This window comes from Lutra lutra, chromosome 3, assembly GCF_902655055.1.
Source record: "Lutra lutra chromosome 3, mLutLut1.2, whole genome shotgun sequence".
In the NCBI taxonomy this organism is placed as follows: Eukaryota; Metazoa; Chordata; class Mammalia; order Carnivora; family Mustelidae; genus Lutra; species Lutra lutra.
Genome location: NC_062280.1, coordinates 189,008,060 through 189,030,360, shown reverse-complemented (window position 1 = coordinate 189,030,360; position 22,301 = coordinate 189,008,060). Strand labels below are relative to the sequence as shown.

Sequence of the window (22,301 nt, the reverse complement as noted above, 5' to 3'; positions counted from 1 at the left end):
CCATTGAAGAAATGAAACACAGACCCTAACTGAATGAGCGTGGGGATAGCCGTGTCCTAGTCCACGGAGCCTCCACTCTCATGGCTCTCAGAGCACGTCCCCTGGCTGGCAGCAGCTGCAGACCCAGAGAGCTTGTTTGAAGTACATATTCTTAGGCCCTGACCCAGACTGGCTAACGCAGAAAGTCTGGGGGTGACCTGAATGCCATGGCTGGAGAACATGGTTTGCTGTGCCCTCAGTTTGCTGTGCCCTGAACACAGCAAACCATGTTCTCCAGCATGTTCCAGAACCATGTCTGGAACCTCTTTCCATTTTCTTTTCCACGTTTTTAGTTAAAAAATGTGTTGCAATCGGCAATGAGAGTTTTTTTTAAATTAAGATTTTATTTATTTATTTGACAGAGAGAGATCACAAGAAGGCAGAGAGGCAGGCAGAGAGTGGGGGTGGTAAGCAGGGTCCCTGCTGGGCAGAAAGCCCAAGGCGGGGCTCGATCCCAGGACCTTGAGATCATGACCTGAGCCAAAGGCAGAGGCTTAACCCAGCCACCCAGGCGCTCCTCGGCAATAACTTTTTTTTTTTTTAAGATTTTATTTATTTATTTGACAGACAGAGATCACAAGTAGGCAGAGAGGCAGGCAGAGAGAGGAGGAAGCAAGCTCCCCACTGAGCAGAGAGCCCGATGCAGGGCTCCATGGGATCAGGGATCATGACCTGAGCCGAAGGAAGAGGCTTTAACCCACTGAGCCACCCAGGCGCGCCTCGGCAATGACTTTTTAAATGTGACTGCCGTGTGTACCTTTATCACTGCCAGCTGAGAATCTGTAAGTTCAGATCAGAACTGTTCAGTTCTATAAGAACAGAACAATTCAGAACAGAAACTTACAGAAACTGTAAGTTCTACCCTCTGCTTCACTCCACCGTGCCCGTGCCCCTGAGACCCTGCTGCTACTCGGCAGGCGGAGCCTGGCACACTGGCCAGGCGGGAGGACAGGTGCACCACAGATGTAGTCTGTCGGGTCTGTGAGAATAGTGACAGTCTCTTTACTGTGCAGCCTACGGTTCTCACTTAGCCCCCTGAAAAATGCTTGCTTCGTATTAAAGAAGCAACCTGTTCATCAAGGTTCCTAGGTTCCCAGTGTCTGGCCACGCCACAGGCTCTGTCTCTTGAGAAACAACACCTGATGGTCCCTGATTTGTGACATTTGTTGTCTTGAAGGTCTTTGAGGAGATTGCTTCATGTCTCTGGACCTAAGATTTCTCATTTGAAGATTAGAAAGAATAGGATCTGCCTCCTGTGGTCAGGTCTATTGGAAGTTTAAAGATGACCTTTGAAAGGACCTGCCACTTTCCGGGTGTAGATGGGACTTTACCTCCCAGCTCCACTAGGAGCCAGATTCTAAGCCTCGGGTGTCAAGCCTGCTTGACATCTGGAAACCCTGATTCCCTTTTCTAGAACATGGTGATTATGCCTGCTGTGTGATGGACAGATACGAAGTACCCAAAGATATCTACCCTGTGTGCATGCCTTCCTGGTCCTGTAAGAAAGGGTCTAACTCCTGAGACCCAGGGGGAAGGTAGAGCTTGAATGCTGAGGTGATTCTCTGTCAAAGTCCATATGCCTGTGAGCAAAAGCATGTAAAGCCCAGTGCCCCCATGCAGAAGTGGGAAGATGCACGGGCGTTACAGTGGAACAGATGTCACGCCTGGAGGCAGGCTTACCTGGCCTAGATTACAGGTTCATGAGGGGCCCTGGCACAGCAGCCACTGGGATCTTCCTCTGCAAATCATTTACTCAGGTGAGGCATCATTTGGAGCATATCAGAAAAATTAAATTTTTACATTGAGTTAGTGGATGTAATTCGAGAAAAATCATCTTCCACGGATAAAAGCCCCATCGTCATCAAGTCTCTGAGTTGACCACATCTAGTAAATTGCCAAAGGTAGCCAAGAAAACACATTTTTTTTTTAAAGATTTTATTTATTTATTTCACAGAGAGAGATCACAAGTAGGCAGAGAGGCAGGCAGAGAGAGAGAGAGGAGGAAGCAGGTTCTCCGCCGAGCAGAGAGCCCGATGCGGGACTCGATCCCAGGACCCTGAGATCATGACCTGAGCCGAAGGCAGCGGCTTAACCCACTGAGCCACCCAGGCGCCCGAAAACACATTTTTAATGAGAGAAAATGTTTGAAAAGATTTCAGCCCTGCTGGTTATTGAGTGCCTTTCATGCCTCAAGCATTAATCTTCATAACAGCCTGGGCTGGTGGATATTCTTGTACCCCATTTTACAGATGAGGAGACTGAGGCCAAGACAGGGCAGAAAATTTGCCCAGGATCACTGCACACCTGGCCTGCTAAAGCCCTTGTTCTCCATCCACTAAGCCAGGTGTGGTGGGGAGGTGGGACAGAGGAGAGGACAGACAGAAGAGGTAAGCTGAGGGACGTCAGGGTAGTTGAACGATCCCGTACAGAAAAAAGGGGAGAATATTAACAAGCACTTCCCAGATGCTGGTCCAATGCTGGATGCTTTCGCATATGTTCTCGCATTTAATGCATAAAAAGGTGTGTTTTATAAACCAAGGTAGTTATGTGCAGAAAAATACGGTTCTGGCTATTTTACAATGCCCGTGATTAACACAATCCCAAGTCAACTCTGGCCTTTGCATAGTTGATCATCTTTTTAAATGTGTTTACACGTTTAACCTGAGAATGTATTTTTAGCAATCCCACCTTGTGCCTTTTCTTGATTTGAGCTGCCTGGTGAGAATCCGTACGTGACAGAGAAAAGCACTTGGATAATTGGGTTCTTCTAGGGAGTTTGTGCTCATGTAGACCATGAGCCTGGTCTGCAGAAACACATGAAATGAGGTTACCTTAGTGACTGGTAAGCATTTGCAGCTGAAACAGTCCTTCTCTAAGGTGGATTCTTGAAGCGATGTCCAAGTAAAACTAAATGCCTTCTGCCCAGGAGAGGTAGATCTGTCTTAAATAGCACAGTTCTAGACATCTCATTTTGGTGCCCAGGATTTAAGTTCATTGTTATCCTATTCCTAGATGTTTAAACATTACTGATGTTGTGTCTTCATTCTCTGAAAGGCTCATTTCCCTCAGGAGAATGTGTTACAACAATCAAACCTGCCTGCACATCAGACACTTCTGAGATGGATTTATAACCTATTCTCCACCTTGTTGCTAGAGAGAAGCTGTGCCTTTCATATTGTTCTAATGTCTCATTTACTTCCCCGAATAAAATTTTCCTATCCTCACTACAGGTCTACAGGGATAAAAAAGTAGAAATGAGATACACTCTGGTGTTACCTTGGTGACTTCTGAGTGAAGTGAAGGGTGGTTTTGTTTTTGCTTCTTCCTTCTCCCGCCATGAACCTTTCTGAATGTTCAGAATTTTTAAAATATATTTTATTTTTTATGTATTTTTTATATTTAGTGTATATAACTTTTTAATAAATGAAAGAGAGCAGAGAGGGGAAGAGAAGAAAATTGACTAGAAGATTACAGAAGGCAGCTGGTACAATGGGGTATGTCTGGGGTAAGAGATCCTTTACCCCTTGAAATGAGGGGTTACTTATATCTTAGTGTGAGTGACTTTTAACTGCATTCTTGCAAGTGGGTTTTGGGATCAGAACCCAAGAAGTCTAAATCCTGAAAATGGGAAGCGAAGCCTTGACCAGGAAGAGTGAGGCAGGAAAAATTTAACTCTTGGGGTAAGAACTTGGAGACAGGCCAGTTCCAACAGCAAGAACAGGGCTCCTGGAATTTTTGTACACACCGTCTCATCTGCATGTCTCCGGCAGATAGTGCTGAGAGAAGGAAAGCTCATCCAGATCTGTGCAAACCTTAATCCGGCCATAATTAGGGAGAACAGTGCCCCCTGGGAGAAGTAATGTTCATAGACAACAAAAGTAATGTTCACATGCAAGCAGTTCCAAAACACTGGAAACAGCCTTCCCCGCTCTCCCTGCCAGTTGGTGAACAGCTGCTCATGGTTGAGAATTATATCATATTCCGTTAATTAAGTCCCATTTTCTGCTCATTAAATGGCTCTCTTTCACATGATGGAATTCAATACTGTGCCTCAGTGTTTCATGTTATAAAGATCCCTGTGAATTACAGGTGTCCTACCAGCTGTGAGTCACTGGACCTAAGAAAACAAAACTTACCCCTTGAGTAAAATTTTTCTCCAAAAGTAAGATGAGGTAGATCTTAAAACTAATACTCTAGCTGTACTTTGCTGTTTAACAATTACTTGGCCATAAGCTATCTCCGGTCATTTGGCACAATGGTAAGATTGGTTTGGGATACTGGCCTCCTGATGGTTTTTTTTATTATAATCATTTTTGCTTCGTGCAGAATGCAGACGTGCGCCCTCGCTCTCGCACACACACCTCTGTGTGTCCTTGATGATGTAGCCCTTTAGTGTCAATGCGTGTTTAAACACAATGGCTACATGCTGGCCTCTGACTCAGCAACACATCTGTCTACTTGTGTGTTAGGCAGTCCGTGAGAGTTTTAGCCATTCAGGTTCACAGGCATTCAGTTAGTATGAATTTACTGCATTTGCGAGAAAGTCTTGCAGAATGGTGAGAAGTAGTCTTTTTTGCTTTGTCGAGTAAAACCCGTGACGTGAAAGTCCTGCTAGCCACCACTTACTGAGCCAGACCCACGAATGCATCAGATGCTTTTTGTACTTGACTCACGTGTTCACAGTAGCTGTGCAAGGTCAGGTCCAAGGTCGCCATTTTATAGACGAGAAAATAAGACTCAGTTTACCTGTGCAGATCCGTGCACGTGATAAATGGGGCCTGATCAAAGCTTCTGGGTTTCCCACCTTACCAAGCTTGTCTGGTTACTCATGGTTTAACAGGTGCCTGAGAAGCCTGAAAAAAAACAAATTTAATTTTGTTTTTTAATTTTTTTAAACATTTCATTTATTTGAGAGAGAGCGTGAGCAGGAGCAGGGGGAGGAGCAGAGGGAGAAGCAGACTTCCTGCTGAGCCGGGAGCCTGACGCGCAGCTCGATCCCAGGACCCTGGGACCATGACCTGAACTGAAGGCAGACATTTAACCGACCGACTGAGCCACCCAGGTGCCCCACAAACTTACTTTTGGAGGATCTCACTTCCTATACCTCACTTCAGTATTTTTTCCAGCTTGTTAATCAGCTGATGCCTGTAAGGGCACTTCTTTGTTGGAATTAAGCTATCACAAAGACTGCCTCTGTACTGGTTGCTGGTATACAGTAAAAATAAGTAAATACACAGAAGCCAAATCAGTACTGAGGACCACTAGCCCTTCAAGCCATGCTACAGTTTGCTAGGCCGTTTTATGATTAGTCCCTTCCTGGATAGGAAGAAGCAAGCGGTCCCTGGGTGGCTCAGTCAGGTAAGCATCCAACTCTAGATTTTTGGCTCAGGTCATGATCTCTGGGTCGTGGGATCGAGCGTCAAGTTGGGCCACATGCTCAGCTTGTCTCTCCCTCCCCCTCTGCCCCTCCCCTCCCTCATGCTTGCTTTCGTCTCTCTCTTAAATAAATAAAATAAATAAACTCTTTAGAAAAGAAAAAGAAAAAGCCAAGTCTCCACAGAATTTAGTTATAGGCTTATTTGTACTCCCTGAGGGTTCTCTGCCTTCCTGGAGATTCATGGTAGAGTTTGTTTAAATTACAAGTTGTCTTAGTACCTGGGACATTGAACCTTTGAGTCTGAAAACTGGATGCAGCCTCGTAGGGGTGTCTGGCGTGTCTCACTAACCAAGCTGTCCTTGTGTGTTTTCAGAACCAACTCCTGGCTGATCACGGCCATAATCCTCTCATGAAAAAGGTTTTCGACGTCTACCTGTGCTTTCTTCAAAAACATCAGTCTGAAACAGCTTTAAAAAATGTCTTCACTGCCTTAAGGTCATTCATCTATAAGGTAAGAGGCTTCCTCGGGGGAAGCCCTCGCTGATGACCATCCTTGTGTGCTTTGCCCCTGGAGTTGGGGGAGCACTGATGTCCACCTGCCCATGCTCTTTGGTGTTCGCCTAGTTCCCCTCGACGTTCTACGAAGGGAGGGCCGACATGTGTGCCGCTCTGTGCTATGAGGTCCTCAAGTGCTGCAACTCGAAGCTGAGCTCCATCAGAACGGAAGCCTCCCAGCTGCTGTACTTCCTCATGAGGAACAACTTCGACTACACTGGAAAGAAGTCCTTCGTCCGCACACACTTGCAGGTGCGCGCGGGTTCGCTCGCCGGCGCTGGTGGTGTGTTCTGTGGGATTCTGTGTTAGCAGCAAGGCTTCGCCATATTTACCGGTTTACCTCAGCGTAAGTAAGGCAAGGTCTGGCCTTGAGATGGAGGACTGGAAAGTCACATTTACTGGTCTGGTTTATTTCATTCTCCACATGCTAAGATTTGGGCCCAAAGTGCATTTCTGTTTGACTCAATATTGGACTGACTGAAATTCCGTTGAGTCATCATCTGCTAGAGTCTGTGTGAGTGAGCGTGACTCACAGCAAATATCTTAGGTAAAACACAGAAAGTCCAAAGTAATTCTTTTTTAAATTTTTTTAAAGATTCTCTTTATTTATTTGAGAGAGAGCGTGTGTGTGAGAGAGAGCACAGAGGTAGAGGGAGAAGCAGACTCCCCACTGAGCAGAGAGCCCAAAGCGGGGCCCAATCCCAGGACCTAGAGATCACGACCTGAGCAGAAAGCAGACGTTTAACTGACCGAGCCACCCAGAGGTCCCTAAAGTGGTTCTTTTCTGTCTTCCATCTACTGACACACCTGCCATCTCTCCAGAGTTAAAATGTCCCAAATCCTCTACGCTGGGAGCCATGCAAGATATGGAACAGTCTTATGTATTTTTGTAGGCTCTCTTCTTCCTTGAACTCATGTAGGAGTGTCCTCTCCATCTCCGTATTTATTTCTCTTTTAAACAAATAGTTGCTGTTTGCAAACTATGTGCTAGGATTCACGGGTACAACCATGAACAAAGCACAACCCTCTCCTGGCCCTCATGGGGTGTGTAGTCTGCTGGAAGACAGAGCCCGAAGCTCTTCTCCATACACTGTCCCCAGTGCTGTAATAGAGGAACTCAAGTGCCCCGAGGAGGGGAGGGCAGTGGAGTGGAGTGTAGTGTAGTCCAGTGTAGTGGCTGGGACAAGGAGGCTTCTAGAAGCTGTGAAAGATGAATAGGAGATAGCAGGTCTAGAGGCTGAGCATGTTCCAGGCGATGGATGCACAAGGGGAAGGGCCTGTCGGGGAACTGGAGAAGGTCCTTACAGTGAAGTAAAAGAATGTGGGTGAGAACAACTGAGAAGATGTCATGCATATCTGGAGGGATCACCTGGACTAGTGCTGAGAATGGATCAAGGGAATCAAGGCCTTAGCTGCAGAGACTTTGGGGAAACCATGGTCAAATCCAGGCCCGAGAGGATGGTGTCTTGGACCAGGTATGGTGAGGTTAGAAGAAGGAGAGAATGACTTGACAGTGCTTAGTGATGGATGGCTCCTGGGGTTGGTGAAGGAAAAGGAAGGAAGAAAGATGGAAGCCATGTGTTAGCTTGAGTGACTGGGTAAACACAGAGCACGACCCAAACCCCAGTAAAGACAGATTCCCCCCACTGCCATTGCATAGTTAACGTGTATATGTTTTAATAAAAAATGCAAAGGACCATCCACTTATTGAAGATTTAGTGCATACACATTCAGACCAGTAACCAAGGAGGTTAAATGATAAGGTCTCCCTGTTTATTAGAGAAAGTAAGTGACTATCCAAGGGCTAGAGGCTTTATCTGATTCTCATGCCTCTGCACTCTCTCAATGAGCATTTTGCTATGCAGACAAAATACTCAACGATAGCAAAATCACCTGAAATGATTCTTGGAAGGGGAAAAGGTGACTCAGACAATGTTTCCCACACTGGAATGATCTGTGCTCAAAACTTTGCCCTGTCCTGAAGACAGGAGCCAAGTCTGGGGAGTCATTTGAAGGTGAAATGATTTTCTCGTATTTGTGTGTCCCTAAGGTCATTATTTCCGTCAGTCAGCTGATAGCAGATGTTGTTGGGATCGGGGGAACCAGATTCCAGCAGTCCCTGTCCATCATCAACAACTGTGCCAACAGTGACAGGCTCATCAAGGTGGGTGGCCTCCAAGCCTGCCTCATCATCTAGGACACATGCAGACAAGGCAGAGCACAGCTGAAAGCCATGTGTCCTTCTCCCACCCTTGTTTTAGCACACTACCTTCTCCTCGGACGTGAAGGACTTGACCAAAAGGATACGCACGGTTCTGATGGCCACCGCCCAGATGAAGGAGCACGAGAATGACCCTGAGATGCTGGTGGACCTTCAGTACAGTCTGGCCAAGTCCTACGCCAGCACTCCCGAGCTCAGGAAGACATGGCTGGACAGCATGGCCAGGATCCATGTCAAGAATGGGGATCTGTCTGAGGTAGCCCAGCAAGCCTCTCCAGCTGGGTTTTGGGGAAAACTGTGTCTCATTTAGTAAAAGAAGCCAATTTTAAGAAAAATTTCCCACTAATCAAAAGAAGGGATACTTCATCAGCGTTAGGCTTGGGGTTACTTCACGTCTCTAAGCATCTCAACCGTTTATAACCTGTAAGGGAATGTTTCTGTCACAGGAGAGGATTGTCTGAAAGCCCTTAGAAACCGTCCACAGTCACATAAATGTGCGCTGATTCAAGCACGCTTAGTTTCTGCATCAAAACTCCTCTCTAGTTCTAAAATTCAGCTCTTTGATGATGGAATTTAATGTTCCTGTTATTACAGTAATGATAGGATATCGCTTTTTCCTTTTGGAGGTAGTCCGTTGTCATCTGCGAATGTGTAATCCTCAGAGCGCTGCCCGTGTACAGAGCGTGTTTCCATAAGGAGGCAGGGTGTGGGCGGGGGCTCGGGTATGTGGGCCCCGGACACAGACCAAATCCAACACTTAATCAGTCTGTGACATTGAGCCCGTTTTTCACCTCTCTGTGCTTCGTGACATCACCTGTGAAAGGGGAAGATATTAAGGAAAGCAGTAGGCTATGTGGAAGGCTCTGTGTTCCTCTGAAAATTGTGTTTACAATTTGGGCCTAAAGCATTTAGGTATGGTCAACAGTATTACCAAAGAAGCGTAATTTTTTACTTTTAAGCTACTGTAATTGCCTAAATTAGTACAGTTAGATTCTACATCTGAAAATTTTAGGTAACAGTTTTTACATATTGATTATTTAAGAAGTCCATTCTATTTGACCATAAATTTAATCTGAACTACATATTAGCATAATAAAAGTGAATTCCATTTTACTACTAGTAGTAATTTTTCTATCATTCTGACAAAGAATCAGGGGCTCAGGCATCAGAATCAGGTTCATTTCCAACAACTGTTTTTTACACAAAACTGTGGCAACTTCATAAAAAGAAAAAAAGAATTTATTTTGTCTTTCATTTTAAGGTGTTTAGAATATTATCTAATTGACATTAAGTCATAATTTTGGTTTAGAGTTCTGTGTTGGGAAGCAGTTGCTACATCTTTTTTTAAGTTGAGAGAAAACTGTTAGCTACTGACATTTGAACAAATCTCTCAGAATCTAGAAAGATACATGCCTTTTCTTCAAATGGTCCTCTTTGTACCTTAAGAGAAGTGATACGGAAATCTTCACTAGAGTAAGAAAAAAAATGCTTTTTTATCTCTTACATTAAAATTTTGTTATTCTAAACAGAAATGAGACTTACCAAACTTATTACCATTTGTCTCCATTTACAATTTACTTCAAAATTTCAGTTTATATGAATTGTTCCAGTTTTTCTGAAAGGTAAGACAGCAGCTATCAGGAACCCTGGTTTCCTTGAGATCTAATACAAGTCCACACACTCACTGGAGCTCTGTCCGGAAGCACACAGACGCGCTCTGTACGTGGTCATTCTGAAGTGTGTGTCTTTTATTTTAGGCGGCCATGTGTTATGTTCACGTCACAGCGCTGGTGGCAGAGTATCTCACACGGAAAGGTGAGGAAGGAGTCCTGTGTTTTGTGAAATGAATATAAAACTATACAGAGCAGCAAAGACGAGTGAGAGCCATTCAGAAAGATCTGGAAGTGGGGGAGGGGGATGGATTTGTGTGTGTGTGTGTGTATGTGCACTGTGTTCATTGTTTTATTCACTGGTAAGACATTGGCTTGGCTTGGTGGGCATAGCAGAGCCGCCAATATAAAAAATAAAACTAGGTGGCATATTATTGTATAACCTTTAACTAATGGATCTATCTTGCAAAGACTAGTTAATGAGCTTTGCATCTGGGTGTCCTTGAATGGCTTGTGTTGAGCCGACAGAAGATTTATCTTCCCTTAGTTCCCCCGTAACAGTTTTATCAGTCAAATGACAGTTTTAACAGGAGATTATCGGACAACTTTTTTTTTTATTTTAGAACCACAGCCCACTTGGCTTTATTATTTGGGTAGGCGGCCTCGCTGGCCAGAAACCTTGCCTCCCCAGGGAAGGAGAGGGCAGGGGCATGTGAGTGCTGTTCTTTTATATGTTTGTTCCCGATTGAGCAGACCACGAATCCTTTCATGGTTTCTTTTGGTTAATTACCACTTGCTCGTTTCCATTTCAAAATCAAGAACACCGAGGTTTTTAGAAAAGCTGCTCATGATGTGTGCTCATGTCGCGGAGCACAGCAGTACCAGATCTGGCTTCCATGAAGTGCATTTACAGAGTGAGAAATGGTATAAAGTCAGATGCCACAGCCGGGGAATTTCTGTATTTCCAGTACAGCTGGCTATTTGGGATGAAATTGAAGGGAACCGAGGCTTGTCCTACATCAGAACCCCAGAGAAAAAGAAATTAAAGAGGGTTTCCATATTCTCTTGCTACTAGCATGATTTCCTGTTGAGACCTTTTGTCAGGTAATACATTTCCTCGTGTTTAGAAGCAGACATAGCCCTCCGTCCGGAGCTGCCCCTCTTCCCCTCCAGCCACAGCACCAGTCAGAGGAGGCGCCGGGGAGGTGAGCCTGAGGGTGGGCCCAGCCCCCAGAGCCCCAGCTGCCCCATGACCTGACACTTAGCGGTGTGGGGATTTTCCCTTGCAACTCTGCATGGATAGTCTTGGCTCTCCTTCCCTTCCTTCTTTTCCTCTCCAGTTCCATGGCGGTCTGTCCCTGTGCACGGAGGGGAAGCACTTGGGCTGCCCTTGTAGTTACCCTGCTGGAGCTGAGGTGTCTATTTTAAATGTGCTCTCTAGCCAGAAGCCTGGGTGGTTGGCTTCCGTAATTTTGCTTTTTTGTATGTTAACGTATCCTCAAGCTCCTAGATTAATACTTATCATGGGGGAGTCTTTTGTCTCAAGGCTTGGAAACGTTAACCATCGGGGAGCTAGAAAAATCTGTGCCTTCACAAATCTACTCTTTCAAGACATGCTTTCAAAATACTCTGTGTTCTTCTTTTTCCCAAAATATGGGAGGTCTCAATTCAAGTTTTGAGTTTCGTTTTGCTTTATTGTAAACAGTGGTCTCAGAATAGAGTAGCAAGATGTTTCAAGACCTTCTGTACTTGACCATTTTTGCCCAGCTGACAGTGTCCGACTGACATAGGACTTTTCCCCCAGTGACTGCAAGATTAGTGAAGGCCCCAAATGGGCCATTATTGCTTTAGGGGGGGGGGTTATCCTTTTTTTTTTTTTTTAAAGATTTTTATTTATTTATTTGACAGAAAGAGAGAGGGAGCACAAGCAGGGGGAATCCAGGTAGAGGGAGAAGCAGACTCCCCATGGAGCAGGGAGTCTGATGTGGGACTCGATCCCAGGACCCCAGGATCACAACCTGAGCCAGAGGCAGACACTTAACTGACTGAGCCACTCAGGCGCCCCAGGGGTTTATCCTTATCCAGATTATTTATCCCAGCACCAACCTCACAGCATTTCCCCTAGAGAATCAGAGTGCTTGGACGCCTGCAGTATTCATACTGCCCGTGCTCCTGGTCTCTGGTGGTGAGGAGGACAGGAGACCCATCCTCACCCCTCAGGCAGCAGGTAGGGAACCAGCTAAAACAGCCTCTCAGCTCATGGCTGCGGCTGTTGAGTGACCTGCTAGCAGATTGCTTTGTGAAGGAGAAGAGCGAGTTCTCATCTGAGCTCCGGGTTACCCTCAGCCACAGTGGGGGACGTGACGCCTTGAAGGAAACAGTTCTGTTGGAGGCATGTGTTTCTCTTTGATTGGCTTTGGCTTTATTTTTCTTGGTATCTGAGCACGGGTCACCTACCCACTCAAATTATTGCTATTTTTTAAACTACTGATTTGGACCCAGTCCCTATTACAGTTTATTTACAGGTTATTTAAAGGTTGCATACATTTCAATAAAGGCGGGTAACAAATTAAAAGGATGAGGAAAGAACTGAGGGAGGAGAAGGCTGGGTACGAGGAGGCAAATGAAGAAAAGCACACAGTGGGTCCCTGTGAGAACGGTGGCCTGAGACATGAGAGACTTCAGAGTCCCTTGTCTCCTTCAAACACAGAAGCATGGCGGGCTGGAAGAACCCTCAAGGTCATCCCACTTACGGGTTACTGACTGGCTCTCTCCCCTGCTGTGTCCGTTCTAGGCATGTTTAGACAAGGATGCACAGCGTTCAGGGTGATCACCCCAAACATAGACGAGGAGGCCTCCATGATGGAAGACGTCGGGATGCAGGATGTCCATTTCAACGAGGTGAGCGCCTTGCCTGTGGGGGTCTTCAGTCCGCCAGTGTCTCGGGGGTGGCTGTGCTCTGCCTAACCCTCACACGATGGTTTTCTCTCAGCAGCAGCTGCTGCCCACTTCGCTCTCACTAAGCTCATGCTCCAGGCGGCCGAAACAGCTGCAAAAGCTCCGCCAGCCCCCTTTCTAGGAATTCCTCCTTTGCTCTGGAAAGAGAGTTTGAGGAGCTCGTGAGGAGGGAAGTGAGGCCAAGAGCTCAAACACGTGTGGGAAAAGGTCCAGCATTTTGACCATAAGGTTTCTCATTCTTCCAGCCATTAATTTCTCCAGCTCATGGGTTTTATTACTGTTTTAATCTTTTAGCATCACACTCTAACCAGCTGAACTGACCGGCCCCTCAGACTTTTAAATCGGTGTCCCCCACACTGACTTCTCTCCTGTGTCGGCAGACATGCAAAGCCCTGAGCAGTCAGACCGGGCCCAGGGCCTCAGAGCTGCCCGCCTGGCTCCCTCCACTGGCAGGCCTTAGTCCAGATTTTTCTCACCGGCGGTGAAGGAGAACTCCCGGTCCCACCCCTAGCAGAGATCAGAAGGTTCCGAGTTAGATCACGGTGACAGTTCCTGTTACTTTCTTGTGGAAACAGGATCACCTTGCAGCCACTTATCTGGAACGAGGAAGTTTTAAAATAAAGCTAGGAGTTGGAACAAATGCCAACTTTCTGGCTCTGTTCCCTGAATTTCCTCTTTGGTCACTGTCTTTCAGAGGGGCTTTCCATGTGTGCCTGCATCTCCTCAGCTCAGAGCAGAATGGAACAGTCAAGGGGCAGCTTGTCGATCCTGCCTGTCTTTTAAATAAAAATAATATTGTCTGTTTCTTCGTGTGGAGAGAAAGAACAGAGAAAGAAGTAAATACCTCTGCCTCTGTTGTACTTGTTTTTATGATGTGGAGGTCCTACAATTAATATTGTGACTTTTAATCACGTTCTTGCCAATAAGTAGGGCCACGAGCATACACCCTCCATGACATTAACCAGTCCCTGAATCAGTTCAAAGTGTGGTCCAGGAAGCCTGGGGATCCCCGAGACCCTTTCAGGAAGTCTTTGAGGTCCCTCCTTTTCCAACCGGATGTCTGTGGAGGGCTGGACTTCCTTTGTTTATATCATCCAAAACAGCATGTCGAACAGATTGAGTGCAGAAGCAGATATGAGAATGTCATTTTCTCCTATGATGTCAGACATTAAAGAAAGCTGCAAAAATTTAAAACAATGCTACTCTTTTCCCTAATTTTTTTTGAAAATGTTTTTTCATCAAAAAAATGTTATTTTTTCATTAACATGTAATAGGTTCATTATTATCTTAATTAAATTAGTAAACCTGTAGCATTTCCCAGTTGCCATTCCTAATATTATAAATATTGAGACATAACACCCATATACACGAAAGTTCTCAGTAGTTTTTAGGGAATATTCAATCATTTAAATATATATATATATATATGTGCATATATATATTCTCAAGCCGCCCTAGTTTAAAAACCACTGTCATAAATTGTCTAGTCTCAAATGCCCTCCTAAATTAAAAAGTGAACATGAGAAAGAAGGATAATATATTGAGTGCACTTCACATTTAAATATTAAAGTAATTTTAACCATGATAGATGAAGATTTCTGAAGTCTCAAAGATGGGGGGACGACCAGTTAATTATGAAGTGGCATTAACAGTTCAGCTCTCTCTCTACCTTGAAACGCCTGGGCAGATAGTAATTTTTAATTTTTGCTCTGAAGTTTAAAACCCATCACTGAGACCATAAGGCTTGCATACTCTTGACCTTGAAGTTTTCCTTCAAGGCAAGCATAACTGGGTTTTTCTCTGAGAAGAGGCTCGAATGTATTGTCTCCTTGCAGAAACCACTCATGTCCAACCCAGCACCTAGACAGACCTCCGGAGTACAGGATTTTATTTAGAATTTGATAAGGAAAGTCGTGGTGCCAAGAACAACTAAAGATTTGAAAGTAAACAGTTCTCAGTATCCTGTCCTTCCTCAGAAGATGCAGTTCAGGTTTGCTCATCTGATTAAGTAATAAGCTGGAGTGATCACGGCAGCCTGGGCATCAGCCTAGGAAATCAAGTCAGGCTTTATTGAGGAAATTTGTGAATGGCACCCAGCCTGAGGGATAACTAAACATGTGAGAGGGCAACTTTATCAGTGATTTCCAGAATATGGATTTTCCACCTTGTCCTTGAAGCATAAAGTTGGTAAATGTTTAACAAGGTCCGTAGTATGCAATGACCTGTAACCATTAGTATGTGACATGGTGGGGTTATCAAATCCTAAGCAACCCCTGTCTGGCAAGATTGAAACTAGCGGGGAGTTGAAAGAGGAGCTTATTCCAGAAGCCAGGCACCAGAAATTGCCACCTACATTTTTGCTTTGGCTGTCAGGATGTTTCAAGAGAAAGGGAAGTTGAACATCTCTCTCCCAGAAGGAGTTCTGGAGGAAGCTGATGGGACTAGGTGTATAACACATAGCCTGATAAAAATCATTGCCCTTTTAATCTGCATTATTAGATGTACTTAAATGCCTTGTGCTCTCCTAACATGATTTTCGTGGAGCTGCATAAGAACACACACTTCTCCTAGCAGCAGACCTCAGATGGGTTTTCATTGATCGCGGTTTGTCTTCCCTGACCCTGATCTAAAGAGCAGACTCCCTCCTGGCTGCTTTTGATTAGATAAAAAGAAACATCCCATCCCTGTTTACAGTTCTGTTACGCAAGTTGGAGCCTGTGCAGACTGAAGAATTCTGAGTCCCTTGTGGTGTCAAAACTCAACATAGAATGGAAGTTTTGAGATCCCTCCTTTAGAATCCTGTGTAGAAATGGGCAGCACACTAGGGACATTGAAGAAAGGCTAATAAAGGGACTATTTTGAAAGCTTGGACAGGGTGTAGGGAAACTGACAAGTAATACTACAGTACCCTTGAGGTTAGTAAGAGCTGGGGTACTACCTCTCACCCTGGGCTAGGAGAGGGGAGAGAGAGCAGCTCCACAGGGGGGCCACCTGAAGATGTAGGGGAGAGCTCAGTCCCGTACCCTGGCAGGAAGGGGCATGTGCATAGCCACCCTGTCCTCACTCTCCGCCTGCCCTCCAGGCTCCTGCTGGGCCTTTCACTGGCTGAACTCAGCCAGGAGTCAGAGGACAGGGAGCCCACCCTTTAGGCCAGCAGCCCTGATACATCAACCTCCCAGCACACACAGCTAGGAAGGGTGGGCCAAGAGGGACCCTAGAAGGAGAAATAGAAAATACAGTTCATCCTCACTACTTGCCCACTTGCTAAAATTTCTTTGTAACCCCAAAATCGACATCCATGTAGACATTTTTGTAGTCATGCAGGTCATTGCAATAGTGACTAGTGAACTTTGCCCATGGAGCTACTCTAAATGGTCTCCCCTTGGCTCATACCAGGACATACTGGCCCTCTTCATGTTGCAAATATTTACTGAGCTTCCTTGGCACTGAACTAGGTGCTGGAGATAGAAATGCGAGTGCGATATGGTCTCTGCCCTGGCACACCGTACTGCGTCCAATGCTTTCTTCGCATTGAGGAGAAGCACCAAAACCATGGTCCCTTATAGTCTGAATTGGAAGTTGTCTGACTTTGTGACCTGGAAATTTCTATATTTACGTACATTGATTCATCCCCTAAGCTAGCTGTGTGCCGTGTGCTGGCTTGGGGATATATAAGTGATGTGTCTGCCTCAGAAGGTGACACCTGGTTCAGTAATCCTCAAATTTTCATATGCTTAGTTAGAAATTACTTAGATTCCTGTTACAGATAGATATTTCCAGTCTTCCTGCTCTGCCAGTCCCCCAGGTTGGTTGAGTGTGGTGCCTGGGAATCTGTATGTTAACAAGCATCTCAAATGATTATTTTGCTGCAAAAAGGTTCTCTACTCGCTCTTGAAAAATAATAATGTGGTGGATATGTGAATTAAGCCGTAAAGTATACCGTTCCCCAAGCGTTTACGTTTACATTATTATTTTTTTTAAAGATCTTATTTATTTATTTTAAAGTGAGCACAAGCAGGGGGAATGGCAGGCAGAAGCAGAATCAGGCTCCCTGCTGAGCAAGGAGCCAGATGTGGGACTCGATCCTAGGACCCTGGGATTATGACCTGAGTCAAAGGCAGACATTTAACCAACTAAGCCACCCAGGCATCTGTGTTTCTGTTATTTCTAAATGGCAGATAATAGGGACAACATCTAGCTTCATAAGTAAGGTTAGATTAAATTAATCAATGCTAGATGGAAAAATTGGCATATAAATAAAAATGTTTAAATCTCCTGCACATACATAGGCATTTTTGTGAACACACACCCCCACATACAACATTAGTGTGCTATTTCCACAGACAGGTGCTTAGTGACCTCAGTCGCATGGCTGGGGCACACTTAAAAATTAAACTGGCTGCTGACATTTTAAACAGTGGTCTCAGTGGCTCATGAGCTTGGTACACCTGAGATCTTTTTAGGATCAATCTAGTAATGTAAAATGTGAGCTTTGTGGATTAGTTCATTGAGGGTTTGTTTTTTTTTCTTCCCCAGCCAGTAATTACTTACAGTTCTTGGCATGTATTGGCAATTTAGAAAATATATCTTGGCATTTAAATTTTAAGCAAGGTGATAAAACCATCAAGCTTTCTATATAACAAACGTTCAAGGTCATCACTCTCTGACCATTGTCTGGATTAGCTCTGGTTTTCAGGTGCAGTGATTGCTGGAAATTCTAAGTAAATTAATACATGGGATTTCTGCCAAGAGTATCATTCATATATGCCCCAGAGTTTAGTTACTATGATATCATAGTTCCTATGACTCTATAATTTTGTGTTCACACATGGTCCCTCAAGCTGAACTCTTTTTGATTATTGGTTCTTTCTTTCTTTCTTTCTTTCTTTCTTTCTTTCTTTCTTTCTTTCTTACTGGTTATTTCTGTTCAAAGAATTATTACTTGATGTACCAGCTCCAAATGTCTAGGTGTATATAGAGTTGACATTAGCCTGAATAATTTACCTTACTAAGTTAAACTTTGGTGTTCAGGAATCCATACTCTACTTTTATGAAAGGCCTTATGTTTTCTTATAGAAGCTATTTTTAGTTTGGATATTTTTTTTTTCCCCCAGAGATTTGTGTATTTGAGAGGTGGTGGGGAGGGGCAGAGGGAAAGGATCTTCAAGCAGACTCCCTGCTGAGCACAGAGCCCAGTGCAGGGCTCCATCCCACCATCAATAAGATCATGACTTGAGCGAAAACCAAGAGTCTGACACTTAACTGACTAAGCCACCCAGGCGCCCCTTAGTATGTTTTTTAGTAAATCTACATAGACATTGCTTTTTGTAGTATATATTATCATTCTTTATATTAATAACTGATGATCAGACTGATAAGCTATAGGTCTGCCTCCTGAATCAGAGAAAAAGGTAAAAATAATGTCAAGTAGCATAAAAAAGTTGATGATGTGTTATTTCCTAATTCCTGATTGCCATCAAATTGCAATACTTATTTCAATTATTTACTAAGCTCTATTGGCTTTATCAATTTTCTCATTTTCCAGCCATTCTGGAGGAGTTTCCCTGGTCAGAGCCCATCTTTCTGAACCACATATGACCGATTTTTCCATAATTAACTCAGTTGCCTATGGTATTGATATGTTACTTGAATTCACGTTTCATTGTTATTAAACTTTCCACACGTTTCAGGTTTGACTGAACAAGAGTAAGAATAGTATTCAAATCCTAGACTCCCGGTTTGGGGCATTTGGCCTATAAAGTCTATTTAATATATATTTATTAAGTCCCAAAATCTAGGGCCACTTAAAATATACCTGAAAGGCTGCTGTAAAGATACCTTACATAAATAGAAGATCATTTCAAAATCAAGTAACATCTTCCTTATAGAATACTTCATCATTGTGGTAGTAGACATATGCCTATATGTATTTTCATATCTCAAAATTATCTACATTTAATTAATTTCTTTTTGACATAAAACACTTGAGTATAGCTGGTTAGTCTATTTAAATCCTTTCCACACCACCACCCTGCAGCTTCATCCCTTGCCACTCCCTAATTCAGATTTTATACTCTGAATAACCCCTCAGTCTACTTGTAAATTTCTCACCCACCATGCTGCCCTCCCCGCCCGTATCTTTTGCCCATGTCAGTCCCTCTCCCTGGAATGTCTCCCCTCTCTTTCTTCCTACGGCCACCTTTTACCTTCACCTTACTAACTCCTAATCATTTGTAAGACTCAGTCACCACTGTCTAGAACACTCTGCGTCTCTCCTTTCCCACAGCACTAGGTGGATACCATTCCTGTCTGTATCCCTGATTGCCTGCATGTTTCTTTATCAGCACTTACCACATTTTTTGTAATCTTTTTATGGATCAGTCTTCATACTGGACTCTTTGAGAGCAGGAAGTGCTTTATTCACTGATCATTGGCCTCCCCAGGATTCACCCAGAGACACACTGACTACTGTTAAATAAATAAACCCCTACTGCTCTCAGTTCAGAGCATCTACCCTTGTGACTTGCAGTTTGGGCATGTATTTGAAATCACTGTTTTCCTCGACCTTGGTATCTTGACATGTACCTTACGTCTTCCAGTTGGTGGTCCTAAGTCTCTAGGACATCAGTTCTAGCTGCTCTGAAGGATAACCTGTGTGTCTTTGAAGGCTGCCTCCTCAAAACAAATGTCCTTTATGTGACATAGCCTAATAAACCATCTAAAATCTGCCTTCCACGTTTATAGAAAAATCTATAGAACCATTTTTATAAAATACAGAAACTTAATTTTATTTATATAAATTTGCTTTATAACCCCATTGTCAAGCACAGTGCCTTGCACATAGTAGATGCTTGGTAAAATGTGTGAGTGAATGAAGGAAAGAATCAGGTTAACAATGCGGTAGTGACTACTCCTAGTTTCATAAGTCTTTGAGAGGAATTTTCTGTTTTCTGTGAGATTACGTTAAAACGACTCCAGATGCTTATTGTGCTGTAAGTACTAGAACATGGAATTAAGAATCTGTAGGTCTCTGTGGTCCCATCCACAAACAGGGCATCATCATCATGTATTCACACCTGTAATGTGGATTATCCTATACTAATGGAACCAGTTATAAGTTTTTACAGAAAGTTTACATTTCTCTTTGAACAAAGCCCAGTATCAAGAAAAGGGGTCAAATGAATAGTCTGTAAATTAAACCTAAGGATAGTTTTAAAATGGGTAAAGTTTCATTTGACCTCCATTATCAGAAGAATGTCTTAGGTGTATAATATTCTCATCCCTGATGGGGAATTGACCCTTCCAGAAGTCTTCCACCTCTACTCATAATCCCTCAGCAACACTGAGAGAGAAGACGCTCAGAAAATACCCAGTAACAATGTCTTTGACCTAAGGTGTGCAAGCAGTGCAAGGCTGTTAGCTCACTTCCTAACAGCAAAGGGCATCTATGAATAATACTGTTATATTACCAAGGAATATGCAGACTAATTCATTCCTCCAAGAAATTCCCAACTACTGAATATGTGTTAGCACTGTGGGATATTACATAGCCCAGTGGAAGTAAGATACCATTTTTAAAAAATCACTGCGAAGTAGAAAGCAAAGATTGAAATAGGAGAGATTTGCTTAACTGGCCTGTGAATTTAACCTAACACAGATATTTATAGTTTTCAGAGCATTTTGGTGGGTAAAATTTTATTTAATCCCCCTGACCACCAAATTAGATTAGACCTTCATTATATCCCCATTTTTACTGATATGGAAAGGTAAGTATATTGATACTGACATTATACAGGTTTTATCTAGCTTTTTATAATTAGCGGACAGGTAGAATAATCATAAACATTCGTCATGCTTAGCCTGGGCAGATTCTCTTATTGGAAAAGATTTGAGACAAAACTAAGAAAGATGTACATCTTTATAATAATATACATGCATGAGGAAAAGAGATGGTATTAGAACCTTTTCTGATTTCTTCTTTGTCTATAGCTGTTATGGTAGTTACTATGTAATGTTTAGTGTTTACACTTAAAAGACCAGCAATAAAAGTATAAGACAACTGGTATACCTCTTTATAAGCTTTGGCTCAGAGTGTAGTCATACTGATGATGATTTTATGATTTGTATGTTGTAAACATGACAGAAGAGTTAAATGCCTTACTTTAAAGACCTTTTTTTTTTTTAAGTCAGACAGTATTTTCTGGTAAATTGATTCCCAACTGCTTTAGAAATGTTTACTGTTGGGGCGCCTGGGTGGCTCAGCTGGTTAAGCATCTGACTCTTGATCTCACCTCAGGTCTTGATCTCAGGGACATGAGTTCAAGCTCCGCATTGGGCTCCATCCTGGGTGTTTAGCCTACTTAAAAATTCAACATTAGAAAACCAGTTAATATAATTCATTCTATTATTAAAACTGATTTACAGATTCAGAGCAGTTCTGATCACACTCCCATCTGGAGTTTTGGTAGAAATTGACAAAATGAATTCTGAAATTTATATGGAAAAGCAAAGGAACTAGACTAGCCAAAACAGTTTTGAAAAAGTTCGAAAAGTCATACTATCTGACTTTCAAGGTTATTATAAAGCGTTGGTTCTCATTGAGATGATTTTGCCCCCATCCCATGGGGAACTTTTGGTAATGTTTGGAAATGGTTTTTAATGTCATAGTTTGGGGAAGAGGGGAGAGGAGAAGGTACCGATAGTGGTGTCTTGTCGTAGAAGATAAGGGTGCTGCTAAACATTCTATAGTACATGGGACAGACCACAGGACAAAGAGTTGTGTGGCTCTAGATATTATTAGTGTCACTGTGGAGACACCCTTCTGCAAAGCTGAATCCAGACAGGGTGGTATTGGCACAGGTTAGACATCTCTTATCAACGGAACAAAATAGAGAAGCCAGAAATAGACCCACACACATATGGTTCGGTCGATTTTCTTCCCTAGTCATTCAGATAATACAGAACACATAGTATATCTGATACCTAGAGAAGATCATTTTTTAACACTTTTCTTGTCTTTTTTTTCTTTTTTCTATTTTTAATTTAAATTCACTTAATTAACACATAGTGTATTATTAGTTTCAGAGGTAGAGTTCAGTGATTCGGTGATCATCAGTCTTATATAATACCCAGTTCTCATTACATCACGTGCCTTCCTTAATGTCCATCACCCAGTTACCCCATCTCCCCCCCCCCCACCCGCAGGAACCCTCCTGTGATTAATTGTAGGTTCAGCTGATTTTTGACAAGGATTCAAAGGCAGTTCAGTGGAGAAAGGATAGCATTCATCAAATGGTATTGGAATAATTGGACATTCATTTAAAAAAAATTTGACTCATACTTTACACTATATTCAGAAATTACTCCATGGATCATAGACTTAAATGTAAAACTCCTGGAAGAAAACATAAGGAGAAAATCTTTATGGACTTGTATTAAAGATTTTTCTTAATATGTAAAACACAACCCAGAAAATAAAAACTTGATAAACTTCATCAGAATCAAAAACTTCTGCTCTTCAAAAGACCCTGTTAAGAAAATT

At 43.2% G+C, this 22,301-nt stretch overlaps 1 protein-coding gene across 30 annotated transcripts in view; it reads left to right on the top strand.

Annotated features, from left to right (window-relative positions):
• The window catches only part of DOCK9 (dedicator of cytokinesis 9), a 282,088-nt gene that overhangs the window by 238,896 nt on the left and 20,891 nt on the right, over positions 1-22,301 (top strand). For 16 of the 30 annotated variants that reach the window (XM_047720303.1, XM_047720297.1, XM_047720295.1 and 13 more), the window contains 7 exons: positions 5,790-5,927; positions 6,041-6,223; positions 8,022-8,135; positions 8,233-8,448; positions 9,950-10,007; positions 10,930-11,007; positions 12,597-12,703. In XM_047720303.1, coding sequence (XP_047576259.1) covers positions 5,790-5,927; positions 6,041-6,223; positions 8,022-8,135; positions 8,233-8,448; positions 9,950-10,007; positions 10,930-11,007; positions 12,597-12,703 — 894 coding nt within the window. The remainder of the gene's footprint in view (positions 1-5,789; positions 5,928-6,040; positions 6,224-8,021; positions 8,136-8,232; positions 8,449-9,949; positions 10,008-10,929; positions 11,008-12,596; positions 12,704-22,301) is intronic. The other 14 variants (XM_047720307.1, XM_047720305.1, XM_047720308.1 and 11 more) reach the window with 1 other exon arrangement.